At 43.5% G+C, this 23097-nt stretch overlaps 1 protein-coding gene across 1 annotated transcript in view; it reads left to right on the plus strand.

Annotated features, from left to right (window-relative positions):
- The window catches only part of Pomt2 (protein O-mannosyltransferase 2), a 46406-nt gene that overhangs the window by 20376 nt on the left and 2933 nt on the right, over positions 1-23097 (plus strand). Inside the window, exons 10-20 of the mRNA XM_038335833.1 lie at positions 4084-4150; positions 5924-5993; positions 9515-9593; positions 13893-14044; positions 14460-14551; positions 15445-15521; positions 21076-21147; positions 21459-21518; positions 21606-21711; positions 22508-22648; positions 22816-22930. Of these exons, the coding sequence (XP_038191761.1) occupies positions 4084-4150; positions 5924-5993; positions 9515-9593; positions 13893-14044; positions 14460-14551; positions 15445-15521; positions 21076-21147; positions 21459-21518; positions 21606-21711; positions 22508-22648; positions 22816-22930 (1031 nt within the window). The remainder of the gene's footprint in view (positions 1-4083; positions 4151-5923; positions 5994-9514; positions 9594-13892; positions 14045-14459; positions 14552-15444; positions 15522-21075; positions 21148-21458; positions 21519-21605; positions 21712-22507; positions 22649-22815; positions 22931-23097) is intronic.

Raw genomic sequence — 23097 nt, forward strand, 5'->3', positions numbered from 1 at the left:
CTGTAAAGGGCACCTATGGAAGGTGTTCATGTTAGGGGGTGGCTGTGGGAGTCCCCTCTGTGTGCTGGGATTACCATTAATGAATAAAGAAACTGCTTTGGACCTATAGCAAGGCAGAACTTAGGTAGGCAGGGAAAGCTAGGCTGAATGCTGGGAGAAAGAAAGTGGTGACAGAGAAGTTATGGAGCTGAAACATTGCCATGTGGCGATATACAGATTAATAGAAATGGGTTAAATTAATATAAGAGTCAGCCAATAAGAAGCTAGAGCTAATGGACCAAGCAGTGATTTAATTAATACAGTTTCTGTGTGATTATTTCGGGCCTAAACTAGCTGGGCGGTCGGGAACCAACAAGTGGCTCTCTCCTCTTACAGGGAGTGGCTGTGCTGTGGTGGACGGTGCTTGAGAGGGAGAACAGGGGAGTGGAGAGGGTGGTGGGCCCAGATTCTGTTCTGGGGAGGCAGGAAAGTGATGAAGTGATGAGGTCTGATTAAATGGAAGTTTATAAAGTAACACTGGTTAGGAGGCAGGGGCAGTGCTGGAACTGAGTCAAGAAACACCTCCCAGGTGTCCCTGGAGGGCCTGGTAATGGACTGGAGGTCAGGAAGAGCTGCGTGTGGTTCTACAGTCAAGATGGCAAAGTATATGTGTAATCATGTTATTTAATCATGATCCGATGGGGAGGAATGGCTTTGAAGCTGGGAGCAGAACTTTTCTTGTGTGTTAGGTTTGGGACTTGTCTCAGAAGAGAGATCTGAGTATAACATGTAGGTGTTAGCACAAAGTGGGTGGCTAATGTTGCCCAGGGGACTGCAGGGAGAAAGGGCCGGTGAGGAGGCCCTACACTTAAGGGGGTGTTCAAGGCTACTCAGAGTGGAACTAAAAGAGACTGAGAGTGAAGGAGTGAGTGGGGAGGTTGGAGAAGACATGGAGGAGTGGGGAGTGAGGTCTCTGAAAGAGGATGGTATCAGTTCAGTAGGCCTGTGGCCGACACGCTAGTTTTGGTGCAGAGGGAAGGTCAGAAGTCTCAGATGCAGTGATGTGCAGGTGAGAGTGGAGTGGTGGGGAGGGGGAAGCTGTGGACCAGGCTGTTCATCTTAGATGCTCCCAAGTGAGGCTTCTCCAAAGAATGGCTGAGAGCTTCATTTTCCCAAATTTTATTTCTTCAAACACGTTAGCAACATTTCTTTTTAGTTCTGCTAGAAAGGTGACCCTGGGTATTGGGTTTGCAGCATTGCTTTCTCATGTTTGGTTATTGCTTATCTCCGGCCCAATGTTTCTCAGTCCTGGCTGCACTTTAAAGTTAACTGAGCTTTAAAAATTTGACTTGTAGACTCTTCTTCCGAGATTCTGACTTAATGGATCTAGGGTGGGCCTCAAGCATTGTTCGCCTTCACTTTGGTTTAAATACTTTAGGCCATGTTAATGTAAAGCCAGGACAGAAAGCCTCAGTGGCCATTCCATGAGGACGCCCTGCTGCAGCTGTCATGTAGAGGATAGTAAAGTGGCAGATCTGCGGCCACGCTGCAGAAGGAGAGGAAGGTCAAGTTCCGAAGACGCTGCTCAGCTGGCACTGTATGTCTGGAGCCCATGGCTGCAGGTGTGAGGCTGATGGCGGTGCTGTGTGTGGACAGCGCATTGGGTCGAGGGACCACATGTCAGGCTTGACGCTCAGGCTGTCTCCTTTGCTGTAAACTGAAGTGTGAAGTGATTGGACTAAATGCCTTCCTTCCACACTGCCCTGCTGCTTAGGGATGTTTCTAGGTCTCAGTTTCAAAATGTTTTCAGATGATTAACATCTATAAGATAAAAAAGTTTAGAAAAGTATAAAAAAAGAAACCAAAGCTACCTGTAGTCTCCGAAGATCTGCATTTTTCAAATATTTTGAAAAGTAGTATTCTACTGTAATTAGGTACTTGAGTTTCTAGGAGTCCTGTTTACAAACTCCACTGTGGAAACAAAGGCTTCTGTGGGTGGGCCAGGGGCTACACTTGTGATAAAGAAACAATTTTCCTGGGAGAATTTTGATAATGGCTCTTCTAAAAACAGAAACCATTCCCTCCATACATGCACAAGACCTACCAAACCCTGACATCTGTAAACAAGTCCCAGGTAGATAGATTGGACCTGGCTTTGCGTCATTTGTATAAATCAACATGTTTTAGTCTTTTCATTTGTTTGTTTGTTTTTGTTTTTTTTGTAGACAGGGTTTCTCTGTAGCTTTGGAGTCTGTCCTGGAACTAGCTCTTGTAGACCAGGCTGGCCTTGAACTCACAGAGATCCGCCTGCTTCTGCCTCCCTAGTGCTGGAATTAAAGGGGTGCACCACCACTGCCCAGCTATGTTTTAGTCCTTTATATATTCTTAATATCGTTGGTTTTTTTCCCCTGAGAAACAAAGAAAAAACTCTCAAATAGCCCAAATACAGCTGTAGTACATGCAGAGTGATTTTTCCCATAAGTGCTAGTTCCAACTTTTTTTTTTTTTTTTTTTTTTTTTTTTTTTTTTTTTTTTTTTTTGCAAGATGGCCAATTGAAGTTATGGAAACTCAGAAGAAATGTGTGTGTGTATTCCTTTTGTTTTGGTACGTGTTTACATGTCTGGCAAAGGTGTATATTTTTAGTCTCTCCTCTTCTTGCTCCCCAAACTATAAGCTGTGTCATCTTGAGCAAATGACCTAGCCTGTGTTTTTCTACTGTTCGGGAATCGCACCTACATACCGAACTGTGGTAGTGACTGGCAGGGCAGGGCTTGTCTGGTGCTCAGAACAGTGCCTGGAAACTTAAGGTAGCCACTGTGAGTGGGAGCATTTCATGAACCTTTTTGCATGCTGCTTTAAAAAAATGCTCCACAGCATTTTTACTGGTGTATAATATTCTATTGTGTGTATACAGTATCAAGACAGGGTTTCTCTGAGAGGTCTTGACTGTCCTGGAACTCACTCTGTAGACCAGGTTGGCCTCGAACTGAAAGATCCTCCAGCCTCTGCCTCCCGAGTGCTGGGATTAAAGGTGTGTGCTACCACTGTCCAGCTTTAACTAGCCCTCTTAATAGATGTTCATACAGTGTTCAGGTTTTTACTATTAGACGTATCACTGCATTATAGACATTCACATGAGTGCACACACAATTTTTAAAAAAATCAGTTTATGGCTATGGATTAAAACTTTAGGATAAGATATGTATGGAGCATTTTAGTGTTATTTACTCACATAGTAAGAAAAAAATAGTAGCCTTTTTTGTAAGTGTGCATGCATGTATGTGGGTACACAGGTGTGCATGTGCATGTGGCGGCCAGAGGTCAGGAGCCTTCCATAGTCACTTTCCACCTTAGTTTTTGAGAAAGTCTCTCTCACTGATCCTGGGCTCACAGGTTTAGTTAAACTGGCTGACCAGCGAAGCCCAGGTATTGTCTACTTCCCCAGTGATAGGATTCTGAGAACACTAGCTTTTTCTTACATGTGTGCTGAGGATCAAACACAAGGGTGTTTGTGTAGCAAGCACCTACCAGTTGAGGGGTCTCCCCAGCCCATTGCTTTTTTTTTTTATGATTTGTTTTTTTTTATTTTATGTGCATTACTGTTTTGCCTGTGTGTGTGTGTGTGTGTGTGTAAGAGTGTTGGATCCCCTGGAACCGGAGTTACAGTTGTGAGCTGCCATGTGGGTGCTGGGAATTGAACTGGGATTCTTTGGAAGAACATCTCGTTCTTAACCCCGAGCCATCTCTCCAGCCCCCAGACATTGTCTTAATCGCTTTTTGAATATACTAAATCTCCTACTTTTGGTGCTGGAGACTGTTAACACACAGTGTACTGGTCCTCCCTTAAGGCAGCTGAAACTTTATTGACAAGATGGAAAGAGATAAATTAAAAAGTTCTTGAGGGGTAGGGCCTTTAAATTATGAAAAATGGAGAAAATCTCATTCAGAAGTGCGGCTTCTGAGCTTCATTGGGAACTGTGGCCTCCTGAGTTAGGGCTGGGGATCCTGAAAGATGTTCAGATGGTGTCAGTTTGCTGGGGATTGTGCTTGGCCTGCTGTGCTGATCATAATTGTTACTTCCCCCACTTCTGCCCTCTGCCTAGGTTACCACCTATTTGCATAAGGACTACAACAACCTGTGGATTATCAAGAAACATAACACAAACACAGGTAATGTGGCAGAGACTGAGGTTCTTGTGCTGTTGTTCACTGAGTCCCCTCACTTTCCTCATGACACCTTTGGTGACCTTTTGAACACTGTTGAACTCCTGTTGTGTTCCAGACACATTGAAAGCGTAGAGGACGAGCAGTGATGAAACTGCAGGGCCAGGGCTCAGGGTCATCCAGGAAGAGTTATGTAAGCTCATCCCAAGGACTCTCAGGTAGCCCTACTGGGGACCTGCTCACCCCAGCTGTAGTCCTGATATGATAGAGTGCCTTTCTTGATTCTGGGCTGGTTGAATTACTTGATAATTCAAGCGTCTGCCAGTCCGTGTACACACACACACACACACGTTGAACTTTCTGGTTTTAGGACTAAGCAAGAGGTGTTTTAGGGTCTTCCTTTCCTTGGAAAGCAACTAGCTACCTGTGGACAGCTTTCTGCTGTATCTGTAAGAGGGTAATTATCACCTGAGTCCATCCTCACTGGTGATATCGTGGACCCCAGGTATTTCCTGTGCCTGCTCAGCAAATACCACCTGCCTAAGCCGGCACAGGCCAGCTGCTTCCAGTCTGGAAAAGTAGACAGCTGTTCATCTTCACTTCCCCTTGTTTTTCCTTGCCGTCTCTTCACATTGTTGCTTTTGGCTAGAACTGTGCACACAGCAGCGACTTCTCCTCTCCTGCTGCCTTATTTGCATGCTCAGTAATGTAAATTAGCCCTGAGTGAGTCTGTAGTGCTACTGCTATTGATTGTGCTTTTGATACGACAGTCATAGCGGAGTTTGAGGGAGACTGGCTGTGCCTCTAAGTCATTCGAATTTGCCTGGTTTCCATTGTGGCTTCTAAGCTAAGATGGTTGCATTTTACCTAAGTAGCTAGGGTTTTCTGAGAGCTTGGTGTTCTTGTTGGCTGTAAAGGCCCCTCGCTCTAACCCACACCAAATAAAACTTCCTTCCCTGTTTATAAGGCAGCATAGCAGCGGGTGTCTGTGCAGGTGAATCGCACAGCCAGTAATTTGCATTAGCAAATTTAGCTTTCCCGACCTTGATTGTTTATAGAGTCCTGGCGTCTTGCTGTTGGAGACAGACTTTTACGAGGATGCCTCTGCCCCGCAGTGCCGGCTTCCCACCGCTTTTCTATGCAGCTCCCTTTCCAGGTCATGACCAGTTCTGACTTCTAGAAACCTGGGGAGGAGTTCTTTTCTTTCTGCATTTCATTATCATGCTTTTCATCTCATGCTTAGGAAGTCTATTAGCAGAGACACAATTTGATTTTGAAAAGAGCTGGGCAATTGTGTAGACTTAATTTGTAAAGACTGTATTACTCACTAAGGACTTTTCCATTCTTTAACCTCCCACCTGAAGTTTCAGTGGAGGCCTCAGTAATTTAGACAGAGATGTGTTGCCAGCTTGCGTAGTGGCCAGTCTAGCCCACTCCTCACCACTCCTCACGCCATCATTTGTTCCCACATTTTCTATGTGTGTGGACGCTTTGCTGCACAGATTCTTCTTTGTATGATTCTTTGGTATGTGTCCCTTTATCCTGCCGTTCACTTGTCAGAATTCCCTCCTCCTCAAGAGTCTTCCAAGCAGTACTTCTGGGACGCTTTTTCTAATCCTCTGAGGAGGCTGGAGAACCTAGTGTTTTGGTCTCCCAGCACGTTGTTAGTCTGTCAGCACATACCACATGGCACTGTAACCGTTTCCCACAGGCCTTCAGCTGTCTGTAGTTTAGAATGTGAGGGATGCACTCGATGTCCACATCTGCTTCTTTTGGCAGATCCCCTAGATCCTTCATTCCCAGTGGAGTTTGTCAGACATGGAGACATCGTGCGACTAGAACACAAAGAGTAAGTGAGCCTGCTGCTGTTGAACTTGAATGGTAGGGCAGTGGGCTGTGTGGAGTAAGAAATCCATGCATGGTATAAGGGTGTATAGTGAGCCAGCCTTTGCTTGCTGATTTTGGCTTTGAGGAGACCTGACCTTTAAGGATGCCTTTCATTGTCCCTTCTCTGGTCAATTCGATTGGGTGAGAATAAAATCACTGCTACAAGTTTTGAGCCAAATTTGAAGCAAGCTTTATTAAATACTGGCCAGGACGGTGGACAGTGGCCAGGTCCATACCTGGGTTTCCCAGAGAATGGCTGTGAATTATGTTAATCTGGTGCTTACAAAGGTAAAATCCACAGGGCTATGAACTTCCCACCTTTGTCCAATTCAGGACAAGCTTACATCCTGACGTAATTCCTGCCCATGTACCTCCTACCTATGTACCTCCCACCTATATGTGATCAAACACATCCTGTGCAGTTGGGGCAACCAGCCTTGTTTGCAGAAGTGAAAACATGTGGATTGTTGTCTTAAATAAACAACAGCCCCCAGCATTCCAGGAAGTTATCTGTCTTTGGGAAAGTAGGGCTTATAGGTTAGAGTGTTGGCGGAGGCTGCTTGTTCTTTTCCCAGCAGCCCAGACCCAAATAATTACACAGAAACTATATTAATTACAACATAGTTTGGCCAATAGCTTAAGCATATTGCTAGCTAGCTCTTATATCTTAGATTAACCCATTTCTATTATTTTATATTTTACCATGAGGCTTGTGGTTAACCGGTAAGGTTTTGGCTGGCGGCTTGCATCTCTTTCTCCTCCAGCAGCTACATGGCTTCTCCCTGACTCTGCCTTCTCTCTCTCTCTGTCTCTCTCTCTCTCTCTCTGTCTCTCTCTCTGTCTCTCTCTCTCTGTCTCTCTCTCTCCCCCCCCCTCTCCATATATATATATATCTTCCAGTCTGGCTATATAGTCTATTAAGCCCTTGGCCAAAACCAGCTTCTTTCTTAACCATACAGTGGGGAATCCCACATCACCTCCCCTTTTCTGTCTAATTAGAAAGGAAGGCTTTAACTTTTGAAGAATAACTATCCATCTAAAATCTCTATACATCTAGAAAACCTAACAAGACTATAAGCTTGACTATGATAGATGACTATCTTTTAACCTGTATTTCTTAACTATACATTACATTTTTAAATGAGCTGCACAAACATAATGTCTTAATCAAGAGCAGAAATATACATATAACAAAATTGACCTTAAATTTATATCAATAAACCAAGATCCATACCAGTGCAAAGTATTCATCTCTATAGTATTAGAGGTATTTTTGTTTTATAGTTCTCTTTAAAGCGTAGTAATTTAAACTTAAAAACTAACTTTAGCTCTCACCCGCCTCCAGGAAAGGATAGTTTGATAGCCCAAAGCTGTGTTTTGGGTAGATACTTTTAGGGAATGTAAACATCTGTCTCTGAGACTGACACACTGGCCTGTCTCACTGTGTGTTCATTGGACTGAATGGAAACACCAGTCTGACTCAAAAATTACTTAAAAGCATGAAAAAGCTTTTAGAATTTTAGAGTTATTTTAACCAAAATCCAAGAGAAAGAAGGAATTCAGAGAAAAGTGGAGCACTGAGGCCACATTCCCCTTATCCTGCTGTAGAAACAGTATGCCTTGCCAGTGAGAGATCACTGCTCACATCTAGAGACTAAAGAAGGGAAAGCTCTTTAGTAGCATTTGTCTGGCTCTGACTCCTGCTCAAAGAGCAGCCGACTTTGAATAGAAGATTTTAATTACTTATGTACACCCTAGGCTTATCCATTCCAAATACACTGTCATCCTTAAATCTCTGTTAGTCTTAACCTAACAGAGTTAAACTTTGAACAATTTAAACAGAGATGCAAGTCAGTTTTACTACTTCAAGTTTCTTCTGGGGTTTTCTGTTTGTTTGTTTTGGGGGTTTTGTTTTTGGTTTTGTTTTTTTTGTTTGTTTGTTTTTTTTTTTTTTTTTGAGACAGGGTTTCTCTGTATAGCCCTGAACTCACTCTGTAGACCAGACAGGCCTCAAACTCAGAGAACTCAGAGATCTGCCTGCCTCGGCTTCCCAAGTTCTGTGATTAAAGGCATGTACTATCATCATCAGGCCTTGAGTTTTGGTATTTTGTTTTGACTACCTATTGAGAGAAGTTCTTTTAAATTTTTTTTAAAATTTATTTTTGTTTTGTGAGTGTGTACATGAGCCCCAGTGTGATGGCAGGTCAGAGGACAACTTGCAGGAGTTTGTTCTTTCCTTCCACCATGTGAGAGGGCCCCAGGCATCAACCTTAGGTTCTCAGAGTTGGCAGCAGGTACCCTTACGAATGAACCACCTCACTGGCCTAAGAGGAGTTTTCAAGTCAAAGTTTTTGGTTCCTCCAAAGTGACAATTTAGTACTAAGTGACCCTTCTCCAAGACTTGGAACCCAGAAGATTTTAGGCTAAGTGTTTATATACTTTACTCACTGTACTTTAGGAAAAATTACTTTGTAGGAGTAGATTGTTGGCACTTCCCAAGAAGTAACCTCCAACTGATCCACTCCTGGGCCTGAAGCTCACATTCATGTCACTTAGGTGGGCTCAGCATCTTTAGCCATGATTTAAATAAACATGAGCATAAACTGGTAATATCTCCTATGTGCCTGGCTAAAAGCAAGTGTTAACCCTGCTTTTGGAAAGACACTGGAATCTCTTCCTATAGTTTTTCAACGACAGTTAATAATGCACAAACATAGATTATTCAAGGCCAAAAACTGACCAAAGCAGTCATTATCAGAAACAGCCTCAAAATATTTATATACTGGAATTACCAGATAAAAGACTTTGAAATACAAGAGAAACAGGGAGAGAGAATGCATGTATAGAAATCGGTACATTTTTCTACTTAGTTGGATTTTAGATATTCTAAATTCCTACTACTAAGTAAATCTGATTTGTTTCTAATAAATCATATTTAATTTTTTGTAAATTCCCCGTAATTGTATCATGAACATTTATTACTCATGAATAAAAGCAAGAGTTGTTATAAAAAGCTAAGAACATCAAAACTAAATTTAATCCTCTCCTCATTCCTTGCAAATCCCCACTTTAAAAAAAAGTTGGTGAGAATAGAAAGTAAATGGGAACAGGGAAGTTTGCCTGACCTAAGTGTAGTCATCTCAATTGCTTGTTTTTTCTCCCCAGACTTGCCTCTTTAGTCAGGAAAAGCTAAAACTTCAAAGCTCCTAACCCTGTGAAGGTTGATGCTCCCCCCTAGGCCTTCTTGCTGCTCAGTACTCTGCTCAGTACTCCTCCCTCTGTCTCTCTCACCTTGTGCTCCTTTCTTCTCCAGTGCTCAAACTAGTTCTTAGGAGTGGATAGATACCACTTTTCCTGGTGTGTTGGGATTAATAGTTCAGATTCTAATTTTTCTAATCCTAACAGATGACTGCATATTCTTAATGAAAAGAAGCAGCACGTAGGTCTCTTTTCTTTAGATAATAGTTCTTCTCTAACTTCTAGAACGACTCGGAACCTGCATAGCCACTATCATGAGGCTCCCTTGACCCGGAAGCACTATCAGGTCACTGGCTATGGCATAGTAAGTAAAAAACTGGGATGTGAGCAGGGTGTATCTAAAAAGTTGTGAATCTTGGTCCAGGGCCATGTAGTAGGAGTCATCCTCCCCAGAATTCTAGAATGTTCTAAGAATTTGGAGGCTGCATATAGATGAGTTTCTTTTTTGTAGTTGTTTGGTTTGTTTGTTTGTTTGGTTGGCTTTTTTTTTTTTTTTTTTGAGACATTGTCTCACTATGTAGCCTTGACTGGTCTGAAAATTGCTGTGTAGACCAGGCTGGCCTCAAACTCATAGAGATCCACCTGCTTCTGACTCCCGAGTGCTGGAACTGAAGCTGTATGCCATCACGCCTGGCCAGCATATAGACTTCTTTAACATGTTATAACTGCTTAGCTCTGTTTGCTATAAGAAAAGCAGTTTATAAATTCTATTTTGTCTCTATTCCTCTTCTTGTAAAGTAACTATGTACTTTATATAGCCTAATACCTAATAAATGTCATATAGGAATACCATGTGGATCTTTTAAATATCATACTGGAAGACTGGCAGGATGGGCTCAAATGACTCTAAAGGTGCTTGCCATGCAAGCTTGGTGACCTGAGTTCAACCTCTAGAACCCACATAAAGGTGGGAGGAGAGAACTAACTCCACAAAATTGCCCTTTGATGTCCACATGTATACGATGGCATGTTCCTCTCCTTCCTGGTCATGCACACATAAACACAATAATGCGCTAAAAAAAAGCCAGATCCCAAATACTTTTAGTTTTATTTTACAGGTTTTTTCCCCTGCCATGCAGAGGGCTGTTGCCAACATAACTTTGTATTTTGCCATATCAGGGACATGCAGTTAATAGAATATGAGTTCTGTGGGGGCTTGTTCCTGAGAGTAACTGAAGCAGAGCAGCTGGTGGAAACTGTTGAGATTTATCTGTCACTCTCTCTTCTAAGGCCTTTGGAGCATTAATAAAGAGTGTGGATTCCATAAAGTGAATTCCCTTGGCCTCTTTGTATTTCCTGAGCCCATATCATACTACAGCCAAGACACCGAACTCCCTGTCTTCCCATGACCCTCTCCTGAGGAGAATTAAATACAGCCACCTTCATTTCCAAGGTGCAGTGTCAGGACCTAACTGGCTTGCGTGAGAGTATGCAGATGTCCAGAATAATGGACACAAATGCCCCAGATCTTCTTATTTGCTTGTGTGAGGTTTGGATTATGATTTGTGGGCAAAATCAGCTGTCTAGAACTTAACACTCTGGTCCTATAAAGTTAGCATTTCTGCTTCTCACTTCTAGATTCATATACATACCCTGTGTATGTATGTGTATGTATTCATGCCCTGTGTATACACACACACACACACACACACACACACACACACACACACACGTATATATATTTGAACTTTATGGACAAAATCATTTGATTTCAAATAAACAATTAATGTAAAAACAAAATTTTTTAAACTGATTTTTTTAACATTTATTGTACCATTCAAATACTTTATCATCTTTTTACATGATTTCTTCAAAATCTGTTATTAAGGGTACATATATGAAAGCTTTTAAAAAATTTTTTTATAATTTATTTATTCTTATTTTATGTGTATTGGTGTTTTGCCTACATGTATGTATGTGTGAGGGTGTCAGATCTTAGAGTTACAGACATTTGTTTGGTGCCATGTGGGTGCCGGGAATTGAACCCTGGATACTCTGGAAGAGCACTCAGTGCTCTTAAACACTGAACCATCTCTCCAGTCCAAAAAGCTTTTTTAAAAAAATATAACTAGAAACAAAGGGATTTTTCAGCAGCATCATCATTATTGTTGTTGTTTGTTTTTTGTTTTTCGAGACAGGGTTTCTCTGTAGCTTTGGAGCCTGTCCTGGAACTAGCTCTTGTAGACCAGGCTGGCCTTGAACTCACAGAGATCCGCCTGCCTCTGCCTCCCGAGTGCTGGGATTAAAAGCGTGCGCCACCACCGCCTGGCCTCGGCTTTATTATAAGGTGGCATAAAAAATTTTACTCAGCAGAACTAATTTCCTTACTATCTGGGAGAGAGAAATCACCATTTTTTTTGTACAAGCAATGCTAGTCTTTTAAGCATTAAGAGCATAACTGTTTAAGAAATGACTAAGCAATAATTCTACATCTTCCCTAAAATCATCTGTTTTTTTACATATGTGTACAGCTTTACATGTGTGCACAGCTTTAGCAAATTAAAGCCCAGAACCCACACCCAGAGGCCAACCGAGAGCTCAGCGAAGTTGGGAGGAGAGCTTCCCAGTCAGGGTGTTGGCAGCCAGCACTGCAGTTCCCTCTTCCCTGTATCTTAAACACAAAACTAGTCACTAAGAACTTAGTGCTGGACTATGGATCACATCCACACCATTTAAATAGCCTCACAGCGAAGCACACCGTAAAGACCAGCCAAATCAGTATTTACATTTATAAATCTCTGAAGACACCATGAGAAAGCTTGTGTCCCTTCACTAAACAAAATAGGGAAATGCCTCTGATGGTGGTTGAATGAATTTACATTAAAAATACCTGTGTTTACAGCTGCATTAATCCTTTATAAATAAAAGAATATGAAAATCCAATTTCTTTAAAGGTAATAAAAGTTGAGGTGATGTTAGTCAACCATAGTACTTTGAGTTGGAATAAAAACCTATTGGTGGCGCTCAGGAGGCAGAGGCAGGCAGATCTCTATGAGTTCGAGGCCAGACTGATATACAAGAGTTAGTTCCAAAGCTACAGAGAAACCCTGTCTCAAAAACCAAGCCTGTTGATGCTTATTAATATGCCAGTAGTGAACTGCTTTCTCTTGGAGAAAATCCAACTGCAACTATGAGCGTAAAATATGTAACAGGGATAATTGCTCAAAATAACTCAAGTCAGCTTGTCTGCATTGGACATTCTCATTATAAAGTACATCACAAATGAAACAGGGTTCCTGGTTCATTCTCAAGCCCAGTCCCCCACGCAAAATGACATTTTATAGTCTCCAACTGTTTGTCTTGCTTTACAATCCAAATTCAGAGATGTTCACAGGAGAATTTTCCATGGGATTATCTAACTGAAAAAGGAAAACTAAAACATGTTCAAGTCAAAAAAAATATATTTTGGGTAAGCAAACACTGAAATTATCTACTTGGAAGCAAATGGTAACTTCATCAGGGCACATGGCACGGCATGGTACCTGGACAGTTAGCATCTCCAACAGGCAAGTGAATAGGTGCCACTTTAAAACTGCAACATGAACCGATGCAGATTTTGTATTGTAACTTTGCATTCCAAATGTATAAATGATTCAGAATCAAAAGTCAATGATTAGGAGAAAGTGGCAATGTAACAATTTTGCAAAAATCCTCCATCTCTAAGAGGGAATGACATCCTAACCTCCCCTCCCCAGAAGATGTCTCATAATTACAAAGCAGAAAAACAGACATTCACTAATGCAAAAAGCATTATAATTCAGGTGTGAGATTTCTAGATTAACCCAATATATTTCATAAGATGACTGTTGCAGTTTTAAAAACTGCCTTGAAGTACTGCTTTTCAGGCTTAATCCAAATGGTGACGACATTACTAAAGCTGATAAGCATGTGAGAAGGGAAGCAGACCCACAGAACCTCTGTGCTGAGGTCACTGACTTTATCTAACACTGCCTGTCCCAAATCCATGCTTGAAAACCAGACAACCTAAAACCGCAGCTTTTCCTCGAGGCTCAATTCCCTCGAAGCCATTTTCAGAGTTTGTCCACAACACAGGGCTGGATCTCAGAGGTTTTCTTCTTGCTCTGTTTTGGAACCTGAGCCACAAGCTGTTTCCAAAGTTTTTCTCTCTTTTGAGTTAGTTTCACTGAATTCATTTACTGTCCCATGTTCCTCAGTTATTTCTTCATTTGCAGGGGTTGTAAATTCTCCTTTTTCTAGGCTTAGCTCCATTTCCCAGAGCTTGGAAACAGTTTTATCTATTGATATTATACTAATAAGATTAAAAGTTATGCTTGCTGACTTGATGAAGCATGAAGTTACCAACATAAATTCTTCTTAATTATTTTCTGTCCATAATTTTCTACAAATAACATACAGGCATGATTTGATTGTCAGCAATAAATCCATGCTTTATAGCATGGAGATTCCACACTTTCATTACGTCTTTTTCTTCTTCATTCACATCATACCCTGACTTTTTGTAATAGGGAGTCCCGGGTAATATAGACATTTTGTTTATTTATTTATTATTTATAATAATAAAGACATTTTGCCTCTAACATCATCTGACTTTTGTAATTTTTTTTCTTGGTTTATGTGGCAGAATGGGACAGGGGACTCAAATGATTTCTGGCGGATTGAAGTTGTAAACAGAAAATATGGGAACCGGATCAAGGTACTGAGAAGTCGAATTCGCTTCATCCATTTGGTCACAGGTTGTGTCCTGGGATCTTCAGGAAAGATTCTTCCCAGGTGGTGAGTCTCTGGGTCCTGATAATATAATCTAGCTTACCCTTTTCTTTTCACACTCTACAAGGGATCAACCAGAAGCTTCAATCACCCCATGGTTAGTTCTCACTTCACTTTTGCTTTTTTTGGTAGTAGATGAAAGAAGAAAAGGTAGCAGGGATACTATAGTGCAAAGAACTCCAGTATAGCTTTGTATTTTATGCGCTTGAGGTTAAAACTCTAGGCCTATGTTTCTTTGTAAAGTAAAAATAAGGTATGCTAAGCTACCGTTAGGATAGTTGTGGATAATGAAAGTGTAAGGTTGAAATTATGGCCACAGACTTGTAAACGTAGACGTTCCACAGATGTAAGAACAGTGGACATTGCTATACCTGGGGACATTGCAAGTCTTCAGGGACATTTGTGACTGTTTTTCTGGCAGGGGCTGGGAGCAGTTGGAAGTTACTTGCACTCCGTACCTAAAAGAAATGTCTAACTCCATCTGGAACATAGAAGACCATATCAATCCCAAACGTGAGTTGAGGCCCTGGCTAGCTCTGAAGGAGGAAGCACACTAAACTTTTTGCTTAGGAATGCAAACCTTCATAGATCCTGATTTCATTTTATTGTTGCCATTTTTGCTTTCTTCCCCCATTGCTGTCTTTATAAGTGCTGTCTCTGTGGACACATAGCTCCTTTTCCTTCATGTCCGTTTCCTCTAAATGCCTTATTCTGAAGTGACCAATGACCCCCTCCAAGACCATTTCAGCCCCCCAGCTTCTGTTCCTCCACCATGGGAGACTCTAGACCTCCGATGCTTGTTGCAGATTGCTTCAGTTGCCCTGTGCCAAGCACCTCCTCTTCCTATAACCAACCAGACCCTTCACAGGAGGCCACAGCAGCACTGATTCCAGATTTCTGCTTCCAGGCACCTTTGATGTTCCCACTTCAATGTCAATTTCAATTCAAGTCTTTGGATTCATTTTCTCCCACCTCACCTAGCTTGTGATTGATTTCTGCATACTGGTCATTCCGTTCTCCTTAGTACCTGATCTAGACAAACCGTGGATTAGCTAGTTGAACAGTTCTTTATTAGGAGGAACCACATGGGTCTTGTTGGATATTTTGGTGAATGAAGCAAATTTGGTTCCTAGTCTTGTACTAACAGGAGGCCAGCTTCTGGGCCAGTGCCACGGTCATGGGTGATGGGGTCAAGAACTGTCAGAACACCAAGAAGGAGGTCTTGTCTGTTTCCTCTGAAGCCCTCAGATTACCTAGTGAGTGCTTACCATAAGCTCAGTAAGTGACTCTCTGCATCGCTCCCTGTCTCAACTTGCTAGGAAGATTGCACTCGAGCTCTGGCTGGGGTGTCAGTACTGACGGCAGACTGTAAGGAAATAAATCTTTTCTCTTGTCATTTCCCCTAGTGCCAAACATCAGCCTGGACGTCCTGCAGCCCAGTTTTTCTGAGATCTTGTTGGAGTCCCACATGGTTATGATCCGGGTACTGTGAGCTCTCTTATTCCTTCTAAATCTGTGGGTGTCCAAGAGCTCTTAGGGAAATATGCGCCACATATTTAGAGCACTGAGCAATAGTAATGTTACAGATCCTGCTTCCTTGTGGAAGATGCTGAAGTGTTTCACCCTTCATGGGCATTTCTGGTCTCAGGATGAGGTGGTCATTTGATGAGGATAGTATCAGCTATTCATGTGGTAGTTTCTGTTGCTGTGACAAACACCTGATAACACTTCTGTCTGAGTTAGCCTTTTATTGCTGTTAAGAGACTCCATAACCATGGCAACTCTTAGAAAGGAAAACATTTAATTGTTTTCCTGGCCTACAGGTTCAGAGGTTTAGTCCATTATCATCTTGGTGGGACATGGCAGCATGCAGGCAGGCATGGTTCTGGAGAAGGAGCGGAGAGTTCTATATTTGGATTGGCAGACTGCCAGAAAAACAATTGACACTGGGCCTAGCCTGAGCCTCTGAAACCTCAGAGTTCACTCCCAGTGACACTTCCTCCAACAAGGCCACACCTCCTAATACTGCCACTCCCTGAGCCTAAGGGGGCCATTTTCATTCAAACCATCACAAGCCCCTTGGGGAGGGGAGGATTTATTTGGCTTACAGTTCCTAGTTTACAGCCCATCGTTGAGGGAAGTCAAGGGGCAGAAACTATTTCACACAGCTCTACTTCTGACCATGGAGTGCACTTCACAGCCTGGGTACAGAAGGAACTATAGAGTATATACTCAGTTAGCTTTTTTGGGTAATAAAGAACCACTTGCCTAGAAATGGTAACACCCATGGTAAACTGAGCCATCAGTTAATAACCAAAATAATCTCCTCCAGACAAACCCACAGACCAACAAGAGCTACATAATTGGATAGTTGGGTTGAGGCTCTCTTCCAAGGTGATTATGGGTTGTAACAAGTTGACGGTTGAAGGTAACCAGCACACCAGTGAACATTTATGCAGCTCCCCCTACTCTGAGCACTGTATGTGTTTTAACTACTTAATACTCATTACAGTCCCCTGAAGACAGTTGTCATTCCCACTGGACAGGAACCTTTCCAAGGGCACGCAGCTATATGTAGGGTAGATCCAGGCTTCAAAGGTAGGCTAGTAGGCTTTCAGAGTCAGCATCAGTTACCATGACACTCTTACCTGAGTGACAGTGCTCCTGAAAGCCACACATTACATTTCATGAAATTAGAGTCATTTGGAATGTGTGTTCGGGTGTGTTTATATGCATCATAAAACCCTAACCATGAGCCCTAAACCATTCCTATTCCTGGACTGAAGCTGCTTAGCTTGCATGATTATTGTTTAAGGATTCCTGAGACTCATTGTTTGCCCCTATTGTTGTTAGTAGCTAGCAGCAATCATAGCATCAAAAGTCTAAAGTAAGTTGAGAGGGGAAATCTTTAAATGGGAATTTTTTTGCCCATGGATGAAATTTGCCTGTGTGCTACAGTTGGTGTCTGGTAGAAGACCCCCTTGCTCTTGAGGGAGGAACCTGAGTCCTACAGGAATGATGTTCAGAACCATGTCTCAGGTCACAAAGGTAGCTATCAGCTACCCACAGAGTTGCAAGGAGCTGTGGTAGTTGTTAGTATTCATCTCTGAGCCACTGTCAAGTAGACTTACCTGGAAGTGATTATATACACAGTCCTTAGAAAACATAGTTGACTTACTTCATCAGATTAAACTTTTAAAAATCCAGATTTTTGTCAGTTTTGCACATTGGAAGGTGATAAGTTGACATTAAACAATCTCTGGGCCACTTCTTCTCTGACTCTGTGCTTGTAGCTGTCACTGTGGCCTGATGACATAGCTGTTTTGAATATGTGTCTGTCACTCAGAGGATCAGTCTGGGTCTAAGTAGAATTTTGAGACTGAAGTGAGGAGTGTGGAATTTCATGCTTCACCTACAGGTGGAGACAAAGCAAAGGGTGTCTAAGAGCTCAGTCTACCAGAATTAGAGAAGTGAGAGGCAGTGAATCTAAACTGTAGACATGCAGATATTGGTGTGTATGGTGTGTCTGTGTCTGTCTGTGAATTGAGACCTGAGTGAAGAAAGCTCATAGCCTGGTTGGAATGAACCATCTAGATTTAGCTTACATACACGTATTCTATTGGGTAAGGATCTGCCTCTTTTCATCTTTTGTGTTATAGAGATGCTGGGTTTCTCTAAGTTGGGTGTAGTGAATAGGATTCCTATAACCTGCTAAGGCCTGGTTTTGGACTAAATTGGATAGGTTTTAAGGGATTGGTTTCCCTCATCAATTACTCCTAGGACCAGAACATTTCATTCTTTATTCCAAGATCCTTTGGACAGCCATAGTGATTGTGATGGTTTGAATAAGAATGACCCCCATAGGCTCATAGATTTGAATGCTTAGTCACCAGGGAGTGGCACTATTTGAAAAGATTAGAAGTGTTAGGAAGTATGGCCTTACTGGAAGAAGTATATTACTGGGAGTAGACTTTGAGACTTTCTCTTCCTTCCTCCCTCACTCCCTCCCTCCCTCCTCCTCTTTCTCCCTCCTTCCCTTCTTTCTTCCTTCCTTTCTTTCCAAGGCAGGGTTTCTGTGCATATCCCTGGCTGTTTTGAAACTCACTCTGTAGACCAAGCTGGCCCTGAACTCAGAGATCCAACTACTTCTGCCTCCTGAGTGCTGGGATTAAAACTAGGCATCAAAATACCAAATAATCCGATTAAAAATTATAGATCTAAGCAGAATTCTCAACAGAAGAAACTTAAATGGCCAAAAGACATTTAAGGAATTGCTCAACATCCTTAGCCATTAGGGAAATGCAAATCAAAATGACTCTGAGATACATCTTATACCTGTCAGAATGGCTAAGATCAAGAACATTGATGACAGCCTACGCTGGAGAGGATGTAGAGTAAGGGGAACATTACTCCATTGCTGGTGGGAGTACAAACTTATTTAGTCACTTTGAAAATCAGTATGGCAGTTTCTCAGAAAATTGGGAAACAATCTCCCTGAAGACCCAGCAATACCACTCTTGGGCATATAGCCAAAGGATACACATTCATACCACAAGGATATTTGCTTCTATATGTTTATAGCAGCATTATTTGTAATAGCCAGAACCTGAAAACAACCTAGATGACCCACACCCAAAGAATGGATAAAGAAAATGTGGAACATTTACACAATGGAGTATTACTCAGCGATAAAAAACTATGACATTTTGAAATTTGCAGGCAAATGGATAGAACTAGAAAAAAAAAACATCTTGAGTGAGGTAACCCAGACCCAGAAAGAGTAACATGGTATGTGTACCCACTCATAAGTGGATATTAGATGTAAAGAAAAGGATAATAAGGCTACAGTCCACAACCCCTGAAAAGCTATGTAGCAAGGAGGACCCTAAGAGAGACATGCTTGGATGCCCCTGGGAAGAAGAAATAGATAAGATCTCCTAAGTAAATTGGGAGGGGGTATGCGTGAAGGGGAGCAGGAAGGAAAACATGAGGGAACAGGATGATTGAGTTGGGGGATGGACAAAGAGGGAGAGTAAGGAAAGAGATATCTTGATAGAGGGAGCCATTATGGGGTTAGGGAGAAATCTGATGCTAGGGAAACTCCCAGGAATCTACAAGGATGACCCTAGCTGAGACTCCTAACAATAGTGGAAAGGGTGCCTGAACTAACCTTCCCCTGTAATCAGATTGGAGATTACCACCATAAAACCTTTATCCATTAACTGATGGAAGCAGATGCGGAGATTCACAAAGCACTGGGCTGAGCTCCTGGAGTCCAGTTGAAGAGAGGGAGGAGGGATCATATGAGCAAAGGGGTCAAGATCAAGATGGAGAACCCACAGAGGCAGCTGATCTGAGCTCATAGGAGCTCACTGACTCTGGACTGATAGCTGGGGAACCTGCATAGGACTGAACTAGGACCTCTAAATCTGGATGATAGTTCTGTGGCTTGGGCAGTCTGTGGGACCACTGGCAGTGGGACCAGGATTTATCCCCCAGTGCATGAACTAGCTTTTTGGTGCCCATTCCCTATGAAGGGATACCTTGCTCAGCCTGGACACAGGGGGAAGGGGCTTGGTCCTGCCTCAGCTTGATACACCAGACTTTTTTGACTCCCCATGGGAGACCTTACCCTTTCTGAGGGGTGGATGGGTGGTAGAGTAGAAGGAAGATGAGGGGAGGGAGCATGAGGAGCGGAGGGAGGGGGTACTGTGGTTGGTATGTAAAATGAAAAAAGACCTTTGAAAAAAATTTTTAAAAAGCCCATACCAGGCCCAAGTAGGCTGCCACTCCCCACCCCACAATACCTCTCTACCTAAGAATTAGGTCATGCTTCCTGCTATGATGAGAGTGGACTAAGTTTCTGAAACAGTTAGCAAGCCCCCAGGTAGATGTTTTCTTTTATGAGAGTGTCTTTTCACAGGAGAACAGTGACTATGACAGTGAATTGGGGGTATACAGCTGGTCCTTTTGGGGCACACACACACACACACACACACACACACACACCTCTAAATGGCACCTTTTAAGAGCAACCCATTGCCATGCTGAGACTTACAAACTAAACTATTCTCAAGCCCTTGCTTTGTTTAATTAGTCAGGCTCCTTGGTAGGAGATCACTAAATGTGACCTTCTGGATCTTTCTTGAATAACCAGCAGCTCTCAGTTGAGGGTAGTTTTGCCTCTCTGGTGATATTTAGCAATATCTGAAGATGTTTTTGGATAGCAGAGCTGAAGAATGGGGCCTGGGGGCTCTACTAGCTTTCCAGTGAGTAGTACCAGGTGCTAAACACAGGACAGCCCCACAGCAAAGCTGCCCAAGCTGAAATGCAGTAGTGCCAAGGCTGTGAGAGCTGACCTACACCGCCGCTGACCCTTCCTAGTGTGTGCTGCTGACGAGCATGGCTCCGGCCTGGGAGCTAGTGTCCAGGGTTCTGGCTGTGTTCCTTCCTGTTTTATTTTAGCTAAGACCTGGTTCTGCCATGAGAAACAAGTCACTGGATATTCTTTGCTGGATGCCAGTCCTGCAGACTAAATTGAGTACTCGAAATGGTTTCTCTCCCCAGAGAGATATAGTCTTGGAGAGAGAAAAAAAATTCTTACCTCTCATAGTCCATAAACAGCTATATAATGTGGGTATCTTATTAAAATATTACAGAGGGCATTTAGAAATAATAATCTGAAAGGCTTCTCCTGGTGAAGGGCATAAAGAAAAGCCATTGAGACACTAAGATAAGGTACCCTTTTCTAAGTTCTTTTTGAAATCAAATACTGATTTTATCCTATGCACACCTTCTGAGCCCTGGTCTTAGCCATGTGGGCTGCTGTTGGTAGGACTGGAGGCTTGTTTGAAGAATAGAGGCAGTTACTAGAGGCAGGTGGACAATGTCTGAAAATGGTTGCTCTGTGCCAGGGAGGAGGAATCATTGGGGTTTCTCTTGGCACTTGGCTGGATGATCAGATCACTATGCCACATGCCTATGTTAGCTACTTAGATCTCTTTCTTGACTAGCTTTTCTTTGCTGCCTTCTTACAGGGAAACAATGGCCTCAAACCCAAGGACAATGAGTTCACATCCAAACCCTGGCACTGGCCTATCAATTATCAGGTAGGGCCTAAGACTTGAGCTCCTCCAGGAAATAGAACCAAGAAAAAGACCTTGGAACTTGAGTCTGTGGAACTGGACTATTTGTGAAAAGGGGAAACCTTACCTGGGGGACTGGCCAGGAAAGGGGCTGTTTGCTGCCTGATTCTGACACCCACGTCCTAGAGAGTTGACGTAGAATGTGCATTCTGAGCCTCCTGTCCAGGATACTTGTCTACAAAAGATGTGCAACATATATAACTTCCTTCCCCTTGAATGGGGGTGGCTGGGGATGAGCTGTGCCTTGAATCAGCAGGGTGTCCTTTGCTCCACAGGGCCTGCGCTTCTCAGGAGCCAATGACACAGACTTCCGAGTCTATCTGCTTGGCAACCCTGTGAGTATCCCAGTTCTGAATACTTAGGCCCATGCATCTGCCTGTAGAAGTTGGTGTCCGCTTATCCCCAGCTCTTCTTCTATATAGGTGGTCTGGTGGCTGAATCTGGTGAGCATTGTCCTCTACCTCCTTTTGGGGAGCACCATTGCCATCGCTATTCAGAGAGGGGTACAGCTGCCAGCAGAGTTGGAAGGTCAGGGCATCTGGGCTTTCCCTGCTTTCTCTGTCTTTCAGCTTGCTTGTCCTGTACTGGAAGGGGGGGTGTCTGCCTGCTGTGGAGCTTCCCTTCCCTCTCCCACTGCACACACTTCCTCTTCTTTGCTTTGGAACCCCTTAATCAAGTGACACCTTACACTGGGCTCAAGATTTTGCATCTTACCGGTAGCCCTGTAGCCAAGTGTATTAGGAAACTAGGCACAGTGAGACAAGAGCTGTGCTGACGGGAGTGAGGCTCAGACCCCAGCAGTTCGCCTTCAGAGCCTGCACTCTCAGTCTCGCTTTCCTCCTCTGCCCCCTCTGTTCCATGCCCTGTCCTCTAGTGGGGATAGAGAAGTAGCTCCAGGCCATTGCAGTGATTGCCCTCTTGGTTACTTTAGCTGCTGGGCATGGGTGGCACCCCACAGACCCTTCTGTCCTTGCCAGCTCCAGACACTTCCTACCCAGCCTCCTTTCTGACCTCCTTGCTGGGGAATGTCTCTGACAACAAAGGTGGGAAGTAGAGACAAGGAAGACAGCTGTCTGGGGGTGTGTGTCTCCTGCCTGACGCCCACATTAGGCCCTGTTGATATCCCTGCCAAGCTGGGTACTGACCAGGGACTCTAGAGACCTGCTGGCTTCTCTTTGTAGTTGCCATGGGATCTGGGTAGTCCACATGAGGAAAGGAAGGCCTAGTGAGATGGCGTGACCTACTCAGGGCCACACTGAGTCAGGGCAGAGCTGGGCTCTGCCTCCACTGCCTGCTCATTGACTGTGCTGATTGGGCTGCACAGGGCTGACCAGGGTGCTGCTGCGAGGAGGTGGCCAGCTGCTGCTGGGCTGGATGCTCCATTACTTCCCTTTCTTCCTGATGGGCCGGATCCTCTACTTCCACCACTACTTCCCAGCCATGCTCTTTTCTAGCATGTTGACAGGTCAGCACTGCTGCCTACCTGCCCTGGGGAGATAAGCACTGGGAGGCTAGGTGGGAAAGGAGGTGAGCCACCCTGAGGAGCAGAGCCGACTTACTGTGGTGACTCCTTCCTGTGGGATCCCCAGGGGTTGTCCTCACGGGCTGGTACAGGTCTCCTGCTCTCCACAGGGATCTTCTGGGACACCCTCCTGCGGCTCTGTGCCTGGGGCTTGGCCTCTTCTCCCCTGGGTAGAAGAATACATGCCATGGGAATCGTAAGCCTGCTTCTGGCAACTGTGTACAGGTATGTATCCCCTTACATTAGCCTTCAGCTTGAGCTCTAGGTGCATTTGAAAATCTCTGGGGTGTTTTAAGGTCTTCCCAGGGCTGGGCCATGTCCCTGGGGGTTCTGAATCTGTTAGGCCTGAATGATCCTAATGTGTGGTTGGGTAGGAACAGAAAGGGTCTCAT

Source organism: Arvicola amphibius, chromosome 7 (assembly GCF_903992535.2).
Source record: "Arvicola amphibius chromosome 7, mArvAmp1.2, whole genome shotgun sequence".
In the NCBI taxonomy this organism is placed as follows: Eukaryota; Metazoa; Chordata; class Mammalia; order Rodentia; family Cricetidae; genus Arvicola; species Arvicola amphibius.